Source organism: Gobius niger, assembly GCF_951799975.1.
Source record: "Gobius niger genome assembly, chromosome: 1".
NCBI lineage: Eukaryota > Metazoa > Chordata > Actinopteri > Gobiiformes > Gobiidae > Gobius > Gobius niger.
The window spans coordinates 57,929,893-57,948,248 of NC_136852.1; the positions used below are offsets into that span (position 1 = coordinate 57,929,893).

The following is an 18,356-nucleotide window of genomic DNA, read 5'->3' on the forward strand; positions in this document are numbered from 1 at the left end:
AGAAACCAGTGAGTCACTGTTTAAGCTGCTGAGGGCATAGATACAGACGGCATCTCGTAATAGCAGGGGGCGTGGCTTCGCCGAGGGGGAAAATATAATCTTTAGAGAAACACAATTTTCCACTATTTTTTGCCATTTTCTGGTGGAATATCAACTTATTTATCACATACAAATAAAGTCAAGTGTAAATCGGGCCCATGTGGATATTTTCTCACAGCAAATTGTGCAGTAGAAGTGGAAAAAAAGGCAGTTGTAGCTCGCGCTAGCTAACCGTTAGCATTAGCACGATGCATATTTCAGCATTTGTTACAGTAGTTTTTGAATAATTAGAGAAAATTTTCATTTTTTCAAAATTGTTTTCCCCCTTAACTGTTTTCAAAAATGACCATATATGGGCGATTCCAGAGATGCCGTCTGTATCTATTAGCAAGCTACCAGTTAGCATTTAGCTTCAAAAGCTCAGCTCAGACCTCTCCAAGAGAACGTCCTAAACCACACTCCAAACATCTAGCCTTGGATACAACATGTGCCAGAGGTCAGAGCTGAGCAGTTACTGTAGTATTTCCTCGGTGTTCATAGATGTGAGCCACACATGTGTTTATCGTGTTGAAGCCAACACTGTCAACCATTGACAGTTGATTGAATCAACTGCTAACTGGTAGCATGCTAACGTCTTGAGCAGCTTAAACACTGACTCAGACTCTGTTGACATGACAAACTGTAAAAAATCACAGAGAAAGGTTTTCTGTTTCTCTTTGATGTGTTGATTTACTCTGAGGAGTGAAGCAGATCTTAAGTGAATCCTGCTGTAGCTCGACAGACAGAGCTGCTACGTCTCTGCCACATTTGCTGGTTATATCACATAAACGTGCGTCTCTATGGAGGACCGTGGCTGCCAAAACTATAAATATATACATAAATAAATAAATAAATAAATAAATTTAAAAAAGATAAAATTTGCAAAGAAATGCGTGCAATTATGAGAATAAGTGCATTTATTTCTGTATTTATTTATTTATATATTTATTTATTTCTGTATTTAATTATTTATTTACATATTTATTTATTTTTGTATTTATTTATACATTTATTTCTGTATTTCTCTATTTATTTCTCTATTTCTGTATTTATTTTTGTATTTATTTATTTATTTATATATTTATTTATTTCTCTATTTATTTATTTATTTCTCTATTTATTTATTTATTTTTGTATGTATTTATTTATTTCTCTATTTATTTATTTATTTCTCTATTTATTTTTTTATTTATGCATTTATTTATTTATTTCTGTATTTATTTATTTATTTCTGTATTTATTTATTTATTTCTGTATTTATTTATTTATTTCTGTATTTATTTCTGTATTTATTTCTGTATTTCTCTTAATGAGATGCAAATCATGGGGTGGGTCGGGATGCCTCTGCTGTAAGCTCATTGGTCAATCTTTTTCCTTGCTCCAGAGCTTGTCCAGCATAGACGGCCATGTTGAGATCACTGTGTTCTCGCTATAGCCATGTCAGAACGAAAAAAAAAAAAAAGCATTCTTCCATATGCAGCAATTGCATTGTGTGTGTGTTTTTTAAACAAATAAGTAAATTATCCTTTGCTCTGGGTCGCTGAACAGCCTCCATTTTGGAGTGGTGAACGGTTGCATGTTGGACCTCAAGCATATCTAGTTGGGGACTGCTGTGCTATGTTCTAATGAGCTGAGAAGACTGGCGGACAGGAGAATCTGTAGTGTTGACTATATTATTTTCCGTTTGGATCAGTTACGTAAAGTCCCGTCGCCAGACGTCAGTCTTAAGGCGGCATTAGTACTACTATAAAGAACATATTTTTCGGTATTCGCGTAGCCCTGGCGCACACTGATCATTACATTAAACATAATCAACAGCAAATATGACCAGACCAACTACAGCTGTAACATCAGTCCTCGTGGCGGAAACGTCAGTAGGCCTACATGCATTAAATGCCGCCGGTCCTCTCTCTCCGTGAGGAGGAAATAGTTAGGTTACTTGTGGAGTTTGGGCTGGTCTAATCGGGCAGAAAGCGCGAAAGTAACACTGTGCAAATGAGTGATCTTTGCCCAATTTGTAGTGGTTATACAGCAGTTCTGCAGGCCTTCTTCGTGGTTATACAGCGTATGTCTGCGTATCACGTAGTCTACTACACCACATCTGTGTCAGGGGGGGCGGGCATGGCCCCGTATGGCCAGCCCATAGCGACGGGTATAACCACTAGAAAACATGCAGGATGGCCGGATAACCACGACAAACCGGGCCAAGATACGTATCACTCATGTGCGAAGTGTTACTTTGCGCTTTCAATCGGTTTAATACACCGCACGCGACGAGCTCTCGCGCAAAGTGCGTACATGTACATTACAGGCGTGCGCTGAGAAGCGCCATGCTGTCAAGATGCGTGTGCCCACTACAAACCACTACAAATTGGGCAAAGATCACTCAATTGCACAGTGTTACTTTCGCGCTTTCTGCCCGATTAGACCAGCCCAAACTCCACAACAAGTAGCCTAACTATTTCCTCCTCTAGCACGGAGGCGGCATTTCATCCCTCTCTCTCTTTCTCTGGCACGGTTCCTTCCAAGCTGCGCTCGTGCGCAATTGCGCACGGCTCCCGTGTTGTCTGGGCACAAAATAAAATATAGGTGATATGATAGAGGGGCATCAACGATCATCCTCCGCCCTGAGAGTCCACGATGCTCGTGAGAGGCAAAGGCAGTGACAGGTGCTCGTGTGTGTTTTACTACAAAGCGCTGAAGCCGAAAAGTCCCCGCGTTCGAAGTGTGCGTTTTACACTCAGACACTGGAGCTTTAGTGAAGCTGAGAGAGACTGAAAAGTGGACGCGGCCACAGCACTGACCGAGCCATATTCATGGTACAAACGGTGGCGCGAGTGTGGGGGTGTGTGTGGGGGGAGTGTGGGGGGAGTGTGGGGGTGCAGGCGCTCGTTCTACAGCCCCAGAGTCCGGTCGTTTTCCACGCTCGGAAACGTGTTTTCGTTGCATCGGCGCAGTATTCTGCACAGACGCAAGGCCCAGCTCATTCAGCTGCTTTTGAAAAGGACCTCACTCATAAGTTCAAGTTTGAGTAGAAGGATGTGTTAATGAGGAGGCTCAGCTCGGAGAAACGCATGTAGGCCTACTGACGTTTCCGCCACGAGGACTGATGTTACAGCTGTAGTTGGTCTGGTCATATTTGCTGTTGATTATGTTTAATGTAATGATCAGTGTGCGCCAGGGCTACGCGAATACCGAAAAATATGTTCTTTATAGTAGTACTAATGCCCCCTTAAGACTGACGTCTGGCGACGGGACTTTACGTAACTGATCCAAACGGAAAATAATATAGTCAACACTACAGATTCTCCTGTCCGCCAGTCTTCTCAGCTCATTAGAACATAGCACAGCAGTCCCCAACTAGATATGCTTGAGGTCCAACATGCAACCGTTCACCACTCCAAAATGGAGGCTGTTCAGCGACCCAGAGCAAAGGATAATTTACTTATTTGTTTAAAAAACACACACACAATGCAATTGCTGCATATGGAAGAATGCTTTTTTTTTTTTTTCGTTCTGACATGGCTATAGCGAGAACACAGTGATCTCAACATGGCCGTCTATGCTGGACAAGCTCTGGAGCAAGGAAAAAGATTGACCAATGAGCTTACAGCAGAGGCATCCCGACCCACCCCATGATTTGCATCTCATTAAGAGAAATACAGAAATAAATACAGAAATAAATACAGAAATAAATAAATAAATACAGAAATAAATAAATAAATACAGAAATAAATAAATAAATACAGAAATAAATAAATAAATGCATAAATAAAAAAATAAATAGAGAAATAAATAAATAAATAGAGAAATAAATAAATACATACAAAAATAAATAAATAAATAGAGAAATAAATAAATAAATAGAGAAATAAATAAATATATAAATAAATAAATAAATACAAAAATAAATACAGAAATAGAGAAATAAATAGAGAAATACAGAAATAAATGTATAAATAAATACAAAAATAAATAAATATGTAAATAAATAATTAAATACAGAAATAAATAAATATATAAATAAATAAATACAGAAATAAATGCACTTATTCTCATAATTGCACGCATTTCTTTGCAAATTTTATCTTTTTTAAATTTATTTATTTATTTATTTATTTATGTATATATTTATAGTTTTGGCAGCCACGGTCCTCCATACGTCTCGTCTGGGGTTGTGTTTTTGCTGTTATCTTCTTGAGCAATGATTACGAGTACATAAAAATGCCACTGTCAATCAGTTGTCCTCTTTTATATCCTGAATAGAGATATTGTTCCATATAGTAGTACTGCATAATGCTACTTCGGTATTCAAAATGGCGACTGGAACTATGCGTGATGTCATTGGAAACGCTTGTATAAGTTGTTTAATTAATATATTCTGTCACATTTCCATGACTACATACAACAACATACACAAAAGCCCTTACACCACTGCAAAACTCCTTGTTTTTAAACTCACCAACGTGCTTCTTACTGCTGCACAGAGGCACTTAGGAAATAAACACAGCAACTGAGTTAAAGGATTTGTTTGGCGAGGAAAAAACAAGAACCCTCTTATTGTTATAGTTCCCAAAAGTTTCGAGATGAGACATCCACACATCCAAAAAAACAAAACACAAAAACACAGACAAGGCCAATAAGTCATTTGTATTTGTCTTTGATGGTGGGATGTAAAGAAGTAACATTTATACTGTCTGCTCATTAAAGTAAGAGCGGCAATCGTGTTCTCATTTGAAGTGGAATTGTTGTGGCAGGATGAAGAGATTAATGCAGCGGGAGGCAGCTTCTACAAAGAGGAGGAGAGAGGGACAGATTTTTGTCTTATAAATGCTGAGCTGCCCACTGCATCTTAAAGTCTCCAGCTGTGCTAATAAGTCTGTTTACAGCCAGGAGTCGCATTAATTGTGAGTTTTTGTGTGTGTAAGACAAAACAAAAATCTGTAAGCACTTGGACGTATTAGTCAGCAAAGAAAATCCTACTTTTACAGGCTTATTCTGCATTGATCAATAGCAATTGGAGACAGGCTCAAGACCCACTTAAAATGTCGCAACCACTTTCTGTTTCTGTCCCACCAGTTGCGACCCTTTAAGAGAAATGTGAGCACATAAATCCCTGAATATTCTCTGGTTGTAAAACAGGTTACATGTCATTCCTGTCCTCTCTGGTGCAGCACCGTTGGCCAGTCATCATGGCTGTGTTTGTGAACACAGTGGGAGTGTGAATAAGGCTGATTGGTCTGCCTCAGGTCAAATGCACTGGAACGTGTCCTGTCTCTGATGTTGCATTCTGCTTTAGGGCTGGGTTGGTAAAGCATAGAATCATTTTGGATGCAATCTGTTTGATGGCTTGTTCCTGGTGGAGGCAATTATGGAGCTACAGAAAGATAGATTTCTATAATGTAAAAGGGCTTTTTTGCAGGTTGTATGTTTGACTTCGAATAATAACACAACAGATCAAACATCCATATTTTCCAATGTTTTCAGTTTCGTTTTTTAAATGCCAAGACACAATGGACTATTATGTGACGCAGGAAATTACAAAGAGCAATTAAGCCTGCATTGTTGCGTCAAGTGTAACATAACAGTGTTGTGTGTCTAAAGGAAATCTTTCAAAAGCAGCTTACAGCCTGCCATGGGCCAATCCCAATGCTTTAAGAACATATGGGCCTGTGCCTGCAGGCAGCTCCAGTGTGAGGCTCTCCGCTGAGAATGTTTGGTAGCTCTTTAAAGCCTGGAAATCCACCAATATCTGACAGGTAGCGCCACAACGGAATTAACGTGTCAATCAAAACAAAGACTGACGTGAAAGGCATTGATCTGTGTGGACCTCTGCCTCACCACTGTTGTACCTGAGCGTAATGATGGAAGTAAGGGGAAAATACAACATTTCCAAAAATAAATGTGCTAGAAATTGCTAAGCATCTTATAAGCTGGTTCCAAATGCACAATGTTGCTCTGTGCTTGAGCACACACCTGAATTACTGACCTGCTAATTCTGGCAAGATAATCATACTAATTTGATGTGTCATGGAATGAGGCCACAAAAACAAGGATACTATAATACTAAAATTGCATCACCTACTACCCAAGCTGATGTTCTTACACAATATATTCTTCTTATTAGCCACTAATACTTGGGGGAGTATTGGGGAAAATACTACAAAAATATACTGTAACATGACTGTAACACTGATGATGCCACTAGTAGAAAGGTCATGAGGATTGTCAGTGCTTTTGGAACGGTTACACCACAGCAGACTGACCAATAGCAGCTTGACATTTCAAAGATCTTATTCATACATAAAGTGACTAATATTACAGTGTGACTGGACAGGGCTGTGGATAAGGGCAAATGAGCAGCGCTGGCACTCTGATGAAGGTCTTTGTTAAAGAGCGAGATGACTTGTTTTGGCACTGCATAAGGCAGAGTCAGCTTCTTGGCCGGTTGTAGCACATTTACAGCCAAATGACTTGGGACAGGGATGAAAGATGGTGGCAAAAGCACAGGCCGATCTTCAAAATATGTGTATTTAACTGCCATCATGGTGCTTTGTTCTTACGGGTAATCTCATTTGAAACATAGGGACATAGCCAGTGTGTCTTTTATGGTTTAAACGGGTCTCAAGTGATTCAAAATAAAAACTGTTGCCATACATTAATTTAAAAACAAAACAAACAAACAAACAAACAAACAAAACACTTTTGGATGATCTAAAGTCCTCAAATGAAGATGAACATGAAATGATGATGTGACTAAAACCCATGAATGGTATACATCTCTTGGTTTAAGTAAGTACTTTTGAAATAATGGCACTAAATGTTTAATTTTAAGATAAGCTAAAGCAATAAACATAATTGACAGCCTCACCCCTGTACTAATGCTAAAGTTCAGTTTTTATTTAAGAAACAAGTTATGCTTTTCTTTCCATGTAAGGAAGAGACTTTTTGCTGCAACATTTCTTCCTGTTCTCGATTATGGATATATTTTACACATGCCCCCGTCCAGGCTTTAGGTATGCTGGACGCCTCTCTGAGCTTCATAACAAACTGTGGTCTACAAATCATCATTGTGAACTGTACTCCCGGGTCGGATGGCCTGCTTTGGCTACTCGTCGGCTCACACACTGGTCCAGGTTTATATACAGGGGTACATTGGGTTGCTCCCTTCGTACTTGAGTGTGTATCTTCAGCGACGGCCTAGTGTCAGGACAGAGGAAGGAAAGAAGCGCCTAGATTGGCAAGATCTCTGCAAAAGACAATTCAACTCTCACAACAAATAACTTTGTCTCGGTTTGATGCTGTTCTGAAGGACCTGGAATTGAAGTCGTTAACCTATTGCTGTTTTTAATCCTTCTGCTGTTTTAATTTGTACTGTTTAATAATACAAAATGTTGGGTGTTGTTGTGGTTTGCCTCTTGCCTCCCTTGCAAAAGAGGTTTTCATTCTCAAGGGACTTTCCTGGTTAAATAAAAGCTAAAGCTTAGAGTTTTAACCCTAGTGGTCACACACCTTTATTTAGGCTAGGGATCTTAAAACCAGCGAAATCCCACAACAATAAGTTTGTTTTTGAGGCTATAATCGTGTAGAATTATTACACTTGCAGTAAAAAGTACCATTTCTGGTGATGCCTATTCAAAAAGAAGCCTCAGGGACATCAAAAATTGGCAGCATCTGGCCCCTGGACTCCACTTTGGGCAACTCTGTCTTACAGTTATTTGGGTTACAGCGCACCTGATGTGCATTTTATAGCCATTTCGCAGCCAGTATAAGATTTAATACCTTATCTATCTACATAAAAAAAGAAAAAGAATCCAGTCGAAGTTGCAGTAATATCATTATCAGCAGTAGCAGGTTCCTTTCAGCAGCCGAAGAGTCCAAAACGTTATACCTGCGATGGTAACAGGCTGCTCAGAGTGCGGCGTAATAAAACAGACAACGTTCGGCTCAGCGTGTCGAGTGAAGTCTAAATGGTGGCGCAGAGCGATGGAGGGAATTGGCCATGGCAAAAGGAACAGGAAGGAAATCAAGCATGGTGCGGTGGATCATTTGAGGCTATTACAGCAAAGGGAACAGCATCTCCAGGTCCAGTGAGGCGCGCAGCGTATCAGAGAGAGTGAAGCAGAGACGGGGAGCTCCTGTGCGTAAAAATGGCCTTGACGCTGTGGCACTAAAGAGCTGGAGGATTTCACCCTCTGTTTAATTCTCACTGTGACCAGGCGTATGACGGACACTTATACTGATCAGAGCTCTTGTGTGGAATCACTTTGGAATCGAAGCATGGAGAAAAACATGTTATTTGGTGAAACTGAAGTAGCAACAATCAACACCTTCATCATGTGGCAAAGCATACCTGTTAACCCCTCTCTTCAACGACGTTCACACCTTCTGCAAAGACCTTGAGATGATTTGATCAACCATACACTGTCTATATACCGCGCAGAGCAGACTCTCAGGAGATTTTAGCTTCAAATGCACCCCGGAGAAACACGCTCCAACTTCCAGATACACATGCACAACACATCCAACCAATCTCTGCTGCACTGATTCAAGCCCTGGCGCCTTCGTTTCTGACAATTCTTCCCGATCTCCAGATTACAGTGGCGCTTATGTGAAGTCATGAATCAATCATCCGCAGATAAAGGAGATAAATGCATCCTGCCTTTAGCCCAGAGCCGATGAGGATCAGGAAGTGGTGCTGAGGATAAGATGGCTCCCCGGGATAATGAAAACAAAGCAGCTACATCACACAGGTTGTTGGTATGTTTAAGAGGACGCACGGCAGTTGCAGGGAGCCGACTCTAAAAGGCAACCAATTGAATCAGTGAAGCAGATGGATTTAGCTGCCTTACCCGTAACTTCATTTGTAAGTTAATTGAATCTGCATACGGCTAGCTGCAGGGGAAGGAACAAAATAACACAAAAGAACCAGCCACAGTGGTTCGAGCTGCTACGATAATAAAGTTTATATCAAACTTGTGAGGAGTTCCTTTTTTTTCTTTTTTTCTTTTTAATCCTTGGATAATGTTGCAACAAATGATCAAATTAACAGTGGCTGTGGGCAACAAAGTGGAAACAATTCCAAATTACATCAGTGATTTTATTGTGTGAATCTTGCAGCTTTCCCCATCGGACCCTAAACGCAGCAGCTGCCCGAATAAGTGTTCAAAAAGCAACTAGACCGTTACAGCACACCGGTCTTACACGCAGGTACTTGACAAATACAGTATGTGCCCCTCACTGATTGCGATGGAAGCAGGGAGAGACGGCGTTCCTATAACACATTGAGTTTTAATCAGCGCAGAGACAAAGAGGGGCTGCAGCTGCCGCTTGTTCTTATTGTGCTCTGTGCGTGAAGACGAATAACGCGAAAACACCACGAAAACTTTTGAGATGATTAGAACGCTGAGTCTTCACATCTGCAGGGACAAGTGCCTTTATTTAGATCAGATGTAATCAGCTCGGTTAGGCTTTCAGTTTTGTCGGATAACGCGTTTCAAATGCTGCGTGATGAAGTTTGTAACACAGGAAAGGCAGAGCAATGTAGCATGTGTTATTATTACCTAGCATCACACTTGTCAAGAACCGAAGTGCTAATTCATATAACTGTCTTTGCAACTATGGGCTTACACTTACTAACACACTGACATGTACACAGGCAGAACATTTAAAGCCACACCGCATAGAAACTTACCCAATAAATGCAAATGACAGATAACTTCGTAATTGAAAAATACCTCATAAATGTACAAATAATCATGTGCCTTTGCTACATGCAGCTCAATTCTCCTAAGACACAACTGTAATCTTTCCCGGGAGTGGGTACGTCTGCAGCAACAGCCTTTTCTGTGTCGAGCTGGTCATTAGGAGCATGTTGTTTACTAATGTTGTTTACTAATGTCCAAAATGTTACGCAGTGTGCCTTTAAGTTGGCTTCTTAACACTTCTCTTAATACTTCTTGAAAAAAGCCTCATAATAGCCACATAAACTAGACGTAAATGATGATGGAAATGGAACAGAAGAGGTAACAAAAAACGTATGAAAAAGCAATGAAAAAAGTGACAAAAAGCCGACAAAAATATGACGAAAAAAGTAGCGACAACGCAAAGAAAAGCTTCGATCAGTTTAGTAGGTCTTAGCTTTCAAATGAGGCGCTAATCTAGCCTATAGTCTGTGAGCTCCAGTCGAGAAGCTTTTAGATTTGGGTAAAGCTGAACTGGAGAAAATGTGCTCAGTTAAGCCAGAGGACAAGAAGCTAAATTGAGTTACACTTTCTTAATCCCTATAGGGCAATCCGTTCTCTGCATTTGACCCATCCTCAACGCCGCTGGGGTGACCTGTAGGAGCAGATGTAGAGCCAGACAAAACACCTGGCTGGAGGATTAGCCTATTGTACATGTTTCTACTCATTACCAATCGCTATGTGCAGTCCCCCAACTCCCCTTTCATACACAACTTCTTGGACAACATCAAGAGGCTGGAGGCACATACAGTAACACCCCACTTTACAGCTTAGACTTCATCAATGTGGCGTGCCAGTTAGACCTCTGGATAAAAGAGGACCCTCGTCCCATGCTGACTAGTACTAATAGCTTCATTTGTGACTATCAAGGCTTGAAGGACACTGCGGATATCCCTTGAAAGTTTTCTATAATCTCCACTTTACCAAAGTGCTAGTCTGTTGTTCTGGAAATAGAGACATGATCATTGCTATTCCAGATGATCAAAATCCCCTCCTAAATCCTTCCAAGCTTTAACTCTCTCTCTGAGGCAGCTTTTTTTTCTGTTTTTAGAAAGACATCCTTTATCTTTGCTGCATAAACAGAGCTCAGAGTTTCAATGGGACAAATTAAAGCCATTCTCTACAAACAGTCAGCTAATTCTGCTGATTAAAAGACATAAGGGCTTGTTGTCAGCGGCGCAGCAAGCTCAGCGGATCAGGGTTTTTATATGATTAGAAGCCGCGCAGGCTTTGATAAAGTGATGTAATGCAAGAGAGGTGGATGTATGCCATGTAAAGTCGAAGAATCAAGGTTAGCCTGCACTTACTCCAGTCCCAACATAACATTATGACCACTCGGCTGATAAGAGGCCAATTACACGACAAACATTTCTGAGTGCACAGGCAAGGCTGCACCACGTTATCAAGAAGAGCCCACATGTGAGGTCGTTCTTATCAAGACACTTTAAAAACAGTCAAAATGTAGAACACAGAAAGAGATTTGGAGATGTGGATACGGAGAATTTTAATTGGTAACATTAAGAACCTCCAAACAGATGATTTTATCCAAAGATTCGCTTACGGAGACAAATTTAGTTGTGAGAGAGAAGACGTTTCTGAGGACTGAGCTACATGGAGAAATGACTTTATGTTTTGAGTTTGGAGACCCTGCTACATCAGACAACAGCAAATATCTTCCACACCCAGATATTTATGCTATCTATGATGCTTTCAACTGATGTTCCGTGATCTCAACATCTCAAAATAAACACTGATGACTGGTTTCTCATGGTTAGCGCCTATAAGCTTCAAGTACACAACACATACCTAAGGAGATAATAGAGTGTGAAAACAGCCCAAACCAACACCAGGGGCTTGTTCTTTTTCTTGTCTGTTAGAAATGTTGCGAATGAAGTGAGGGATCTGGCATTGTAGACAGGTGCATGGACATAAATAAATAAATATAATAAATATAAAAATAAATATATAATAGTACGGAAATATATAAAATAATGGTTCATAATAAAAAGGATATAAAAGGCTATCACTCTTTTCCAGAACGTGTTTGTGTGAGGCATGTTTAACATAAAGCCAGTCCAACAGCAGAGCAGGGACAGGAGTTGTCAGCTCTGATGCAGAGCAGGAGCTGCGTTAACAGGGACACTGTGAAATTGAAAAGTAGCGAGTATTTCTCTGGTAATTTCTCTTTGCAACATGGACATGTTGATGTGCATAATTAACTAATCAGCTTATGCCAGCTGGAACTCTTGGCAGCTTCGTCTGACAGTGTCGGCTTCTCTCTTGAAAACATCTTGAAAAGATTATGGTTTGGTTTCCCTTGGTGTAATTTCATCTCCTGCCAAGACGGTCCATCTACAGCTTGGACAGTACCCCTACTGGTCCATTTGTACAGCGCTTTCATAATAATGATCATTTTGAAATGCAGTCGGTGTTATTAGCTGCCTAATCAACTGGTTATTTCAGACACTTTCAGAACCCTTTGCGAAGCACGGCTCTGACTGTGTGTGCTGTTGTAGTCGATATGTTTACTTTAAAAACATTGAAAAAAACATTCATATTTATTTTAGTTTCAGCAAAGACTATATCAGGACTGAAAACAATGCTACAATTTTAAATAGACAATTTGTAATCAATACTCTTGTCTGCAGTTGCAAGTGATCATTTGCCCTGTACATCCAAAAGTCTAGTGACTTTGCTGGGAGCCGGCTCTGCCCAGCTCTGCAGTCGTCTTGATTAATAGGAATACTTAATTTGTCATTAGGCTTGATTAATTCCATTAATCCAGCAGCTTTAAGCCCATTTTGCAATGCTGCTGAGAATGACTTCTTTGCCACTGTGACCATTCAGAGAAAGACAGTAAGTAATGCCATTAGCCTATGATCAATAACCACATCCCTATCAGTTTCATTGTGAGTCCCACATTACACAGCCCTGGTGTAAAAGAGACAGACATTGTATATGCCCTGCTGTAGAAATGAACTTCTGCCTAGGAAGCCATTGATTTCCTCGCAGTGCCGGTATAGTGTCTTCCCTCTCCAACAAGCACAGCATGTAATATGAGACCACTAGTTTTCTTTTACCCACAGCAATCAATTTTGCTTAGTGAGCCCCATGGCCTAGACTGAGACTGGCTAAGCACCTGTCTCCTCCGACATCGTGCATGTGCAGCCTCACCTTCAGCAAAGGAGTGCGGTGTAAAAGCAGCATATCTGACTCTAGACCTGACCAATCTAATAACAGCCGCACAGCCGCTGTGACTGCCTCGCGCTAACTGTGCCACTGCTGAGGGGAGGCGAGATGTCTTCAGAAAGCCAAAGAAATCAAAGAAATCATTCTGATTTCCAATTCTCTCTGCCCGTCCCCCCGGTGATTGCTTCTATACTATGCTTCACAGCTAGCAGTAAGATGTAAAGGCATTTAGGACCTTTTATCCATAAAGGACAAATCAAGAAAAGATTCAATATATAGGGTAATCTTTAAGGCCAGAGTGGGCACGATTGAGTCTGATAGATATCCTCAATTGGGCTCCATCAATCTCACAGTCTCATCTCAGAGCTTAGAGATTGTGGTGTAAATGCACACTTGAAGCCATGCCTTTTCAGCCGACAGTTACAACCATCAGCTGCTGTAATGAAAGTGAATGAATTGGCTGATTTTCTTGCAAATGTGTATACAGTGTGGGCTGCAGCTGAGCAAAACAAGACTGAACTTCCAACAGAGGCATGTGGGCGTGTTATTCAAATACACTGGAATTAAAGGAAAAAAGGAAAACTTCCTTCTGTTCAATACCTCTAAAGGGAAGCATGAAAGCCAGCAAGAAAAAAATACAACTACCCACAGCAGCAAGCAAATCAATTATGGAGCATACAATGATGCCAGATAGAATCCATTTATATGCAGTGGCATGTACGTAGCATACATTTACTGTACTGGGGGAGTAATTGCTAATCCTCAAAGGAGGAGCAATTTTCAAGAAAGCTGTAAGAGTGCTGGCCTTTTTGCTAATGATCAATTCTATTGTGCAGAACAGAATCCTGTATGTGTTACCTGTAGCCACTGTGACTGATCCACGCGTCCAGCTGTCCACGCATTGACCTTGCCCTGTTTGTCGAGGCGAGCCTTGCCTGGCTCCCAGGTGAACATGTCCATGTTGAGCGTCCTGAAGATGCTTGAGGCTGTCACCTGGTAGTCCTGGATGTGACCGGACTTCATCCCCAGCGGTTCTGAGCAGCCTAGCACACAGATAACATGGTCTTTATAAATGACTTCAGTGTTATTTTTCCAGGTCTGCTGCAATTCATTTTCACTATGGAGCAAAGGCAGCATGCACAACTGCATTGGGATAACGTGATTAATTGTGTGCGTGGCTGGAGCTCCTGTAATGTCCGCTTCATGCTTGAGCATTCACAATGGTGCATGTATCCCCTGGTGCATTTTAGTAGTGCAGGTGTGAAGCAATAGAAAATAATAAGCAGTTTCTACGTCTGAAAGTCACTGGGATGAACAGGACTTTACTAATAAACGCTACGAAGTGCCTTTTCTAAGACTTGTTTTCAACTTTTTTGTCATTTTGCGGGGATGACATTTAGGAACGGGCAGACAGCAATTCCTGAAATGTCCAAGTTTGTGATCGCAGACTTCTTTTGGCATTTCCATTTTATGACAAAAATACATTTTAAAAAATGGTTTGAATTCACAATTACGTCCAATAAATGTCTACAAAATAAAAGTTCATTTACCTGACAGCTCACACCCGAGGAGCTCCATGCGTAGGGTACAGTGCCTCCTGCAGACTTGTGGGTAAATCCGCACGTACTGGGCTTCGATGGGAGGAGTGAAGGAGTTTGCCGAAGGAGCGTTGTTATCCACGTTCCCTCTAAAAATCTGTCGTATTAGATAGGACAGCAGTTACAGGAAGGCTGGGCTTCTTTTTTTTTTTTAACAATGATCTAACTAGTCTATCTGCCCCATGTCTCCGGTGACTACTCCGTGCTCAACAAATTGCTGTCATTCAAGGTCAATGAGCTAGAATTACCGGGAAAAATAGACAATTTCTCGCACCATTTGAGCTCGTAATTTATAAGAACAGTGGTGTGGTCTAAATTAGCGGTCCAATTATGCTACTATACCTTCTGGAGAGTTTTATCCAAATGACCTGAGATTAGCACTGATGCATTATACATCACCGCGCAAAGGGAGAGGAAAGACGGCACCATGCATTTTATTCTGTTATAATAGGCATCCTAGGAGAGGTTTTCAAAGTCAGCAACTGGACTGGCTTGTTTGAGTTGGGGACGACTCGCTTCTCAGAGGTCAGTCAAAATGAGGAGAGTCAGGGCTGTCATCGCCCCATCATGACCTTGTTTATAGTGAGCCAGTTTCTAAAGAGGATGTAAGACGAGAGAGGTCACACACAAAAACAATAAATAAGCGACAAAGACACGACTAAAAAGTGATGAAAAAGCCACAAAAGAGCGACAAAAAAGCGTCGGGGAAAAAAGCGATGACAAAGCAACAAAAAACAAGAAAAACAAGACAAAAAAACAACAATAAACACGACAAAAAAGTTACGATCAGTTTTGTAGTTCTTAGCTTTTAAATGGTGCGTCATACGCTGGTCTGTAGGTGGCAAAAGCTCCAATCCAGAAGCTTTAAAACAGTACTAAGTAACTTATGCCCCTAGAGGCCATAAGCGCCACTGCAGATGTCGTAGCATGTTGCGTTTTTTACTTATTAATTGTCCGTGAGAGTAAATACTACGCTGACAGAAAAGACAAAGGGAGAGAGGGATATTGTACATCCAATTACACAATGGAAATTAAAAAAATTTCACTCAAACTTGGCTGTGAATACTGTTTAAGTGGCGCTAGGTCGCAATTGGCTTTGCCCGTTAGCCTGTTAGCTTCTTATTCCTGATTCTATTAGTGTGTAGTGGGGCCTCCGAGACACCAGAGGGAGATGAAAGACCCCCCCAATCATCCCATTAACACTTGTATAGTAAAGGATTTATTAAGGTAAACAAGTTACGTAGTACTGCTTTAAGATTTTAGTAAAACTGAACTGGTGTAAATGTGCTCGGTTCAGGCGAGGGGTAAGGGGTTAATTTACACAGGAAATAGCTGTATATGTCACACTTGTACTACAGCAAATGATAGAATATTATACATTATCAGTAGTTTATATTATTTGAAGGTACACATTCAATTGTTTCAGGGCAAAGCATCATTTGGGACAAGATTACTGTATGAACCGATTTTTTGAAGTACCACTTTCCCCTACAAGGCTTCTGTTGGGAAATATAAACGCACCTTAGAAAAATGAAAAACTTCCACCCGTCTATTGTGGCGTGTAATAAATTTGCAGAGAAATTTGGAGGTCGTGGTCTTTCGGGGAGCCCGGCCAAATGGAGGACAGCCGCGGCTCTCGCTGTCAGGGATGATAGAATGCTGTGAGGCCTGTTTGGTGGCTGTTCATCCCCAAATAGTATAAAAATTCAATCTAGAAGTCATAAAAGTGGGGAGGGGGGGTACGGCCGGCGCGGCAAGACGGGCCCCGGTGTGTGCGAGCTAATTAAAAAGCCATCTCATCATGTCCTCCATCCTGCCCTTGACTCTATTCACTATGTGCGTGTTGTTGTCTGCGTGCCAGTCTATAGGGATCCGGTGATGGCTGCAGTGTCTCACCATATCTCCGTCCTTGCCCTTCACTTTATACGTCCGCCATGTCTTCCCGTCGTCACTGTAGGCTACTTTGTAAGACTTGACGTACTCTGGGCTGCCGATCCGCTTGGCGCCCTGCGTGATTAGGCCGGTGACCCTCATTCTCCTCAGCAGGTTTATCTGTAGGAAGCATAAAAAGGGAAAGAAATAATGTGTGAAATTACAACATTGCCGATGAGGGGGCCCGGGCACTCGCAGGAGCGCCGGTGATCGGAATCAATTGGCCGCCTGTATCCGTTCTGTCAGGGCCATCCATCTTGTTCAGAGAGGCACTGATCAAATGGAACGTTGAATTAATTTGCACAGTCTACACCGAGTCTGTCAGGCCGGTGCAGTCTGTCAATACTGCGTCAATGTAAACCAGTGGCAATCTAACAGGGAACACAGGCTAAAGGAAGCAATATACTGTAATAGAGGATTGTTTCAGCACACAGGGAAAGCCTTTCTTCATATCGTTTTGTGTTTTTTTTAATTGTAGAAAGATATGAAGAGAGACACCCTCGTCAATCTGAAAGTTTCTTGCAAAAAAGCAACAAAATGGTGACAAAAACAAGGGCGAAAACGTGACAAAAAAGTGGCAAAAACACAACGAAAAAGTGACAAAAAAATGATGAAAATGTGAATGGAAAACAGTGATGAAAAACACAACAAACAACAGTTTTGTAGGTCTTCAAATGAGGCATTACTCTGGCCTAGAGGCTGTAAGCTCTACAGACGAGAAGCTTTTAGATTTGGGTAAAGCCGAACTGCTTGGTTAAACTTGATAAGAGGTAAACATCCCAGAGGAAGCAGATGAAATATATGGTTGGTAAGGCAATATTCACAGAATACGGTAAATATTTATATATATAATCATGGGTTCAGCCTCCTCCCTCTGATGCCGTGTGTGAACAAGAAGCCAATTCAACAAATACTTTGTCTCTGTAGGGAAACTTGTCATCTATCTTTGGGATCCTCACTGCCCTTCTGCATCATAACAATTTCTTTTTTTTGTGGTCGTATGTTCATGTCTTTCGCTTTGGCTATGACACTGGCACATGTGTCAACTTTTAGTAATACTTACCAAGCAGATCCCAAAGCAGAGTCTGGAGTCAAGGATTTATTTATTTTTATCAGAAACTCAAGGAGCAATTTAGCCAGGAAACCCAACATAGAAACCAGACCACCACACTCTTTGTTAGAAAAAAGATCAGATCAGAACAGTACTGTATGGTCTGATTGAAAACAACAAAAGGGTTTAGTATTAAAATGCATAGGTTTCTAAAATACCTAAAGCACAGACATTGCATATTGCTTTTACACATTTGCAGATGAAAGTGAAATGCGCGCTTCAATGTGTGAAATGTGTGATCGGATTCAGTGAGCAAAAGCCGTCTTGTTAGGGACCCATAAACAATGTTTTTCTTAATGCTAAACCATAGATTGAAACCTCGGCCACGCTGTGATTCTGTTTTCTCGTTTAGAAACAAGAGGGGACGCGATTTTACATTTTTTCCTAACGGCCTTTGACAGTTGACAACAGCTCACTTCATTACGACGGTTTGACAAAGCCTGTGGGGCCCGAGGAGCACTGAGTCGCATATCCCTCACTCTACAGGGGAACCAAACAGAGATACTGAAGCACTCTCCTGACTCTCTCTGTAAGCAAATGAACCACGAGGACCGTGAATAGTGATGACAGATATCCATTCATCATTTTAGCACCACACACACACACACACACTGTTTTTTTTATTGGGACTGAATACACACTTAGCAGACGTCCATTCTTTTACGGCAAAGTGGACAGGCCAAAAAAATTCTTCTATTCAATAAA

The 18,356-nt window shown here is 41.1% G+C and overlaps 1 protein-coding gene across 2 annotated transcripts in view; it reads right to left on the reverse strand.

The window, feature by feature from the left end:
• The window catches only part of edil3a (EGF-like repeats and discoidin I-like domains 3a), a 122,271-nt gene that overhangs the window by 16,757 nt on the left and 87,158 nt on the right, over nt 1–18,356 (reverse strand). For both annotated transcript variants that reach the window (XM_079577203.1, XM_079577202.1), the window contains exons 6-8: nt 16,505–16,660; nt 14,561–14,705; nt 13,869–14,053 (exon numbers count right to left, since the gene is read on the reverse strand). In XM_079577203.1, the coding sequence (XP_079433329.1) occupies nt 13,869–14,053; nt 14,561–14,705; nt 16,505–16,660 (486 nt within the window). The remainder of the gene's footprint in view (nt 1–13,868; nt 14,054–14,560; nt 14,706–16,504; nt 16,661–18,356) is intronic.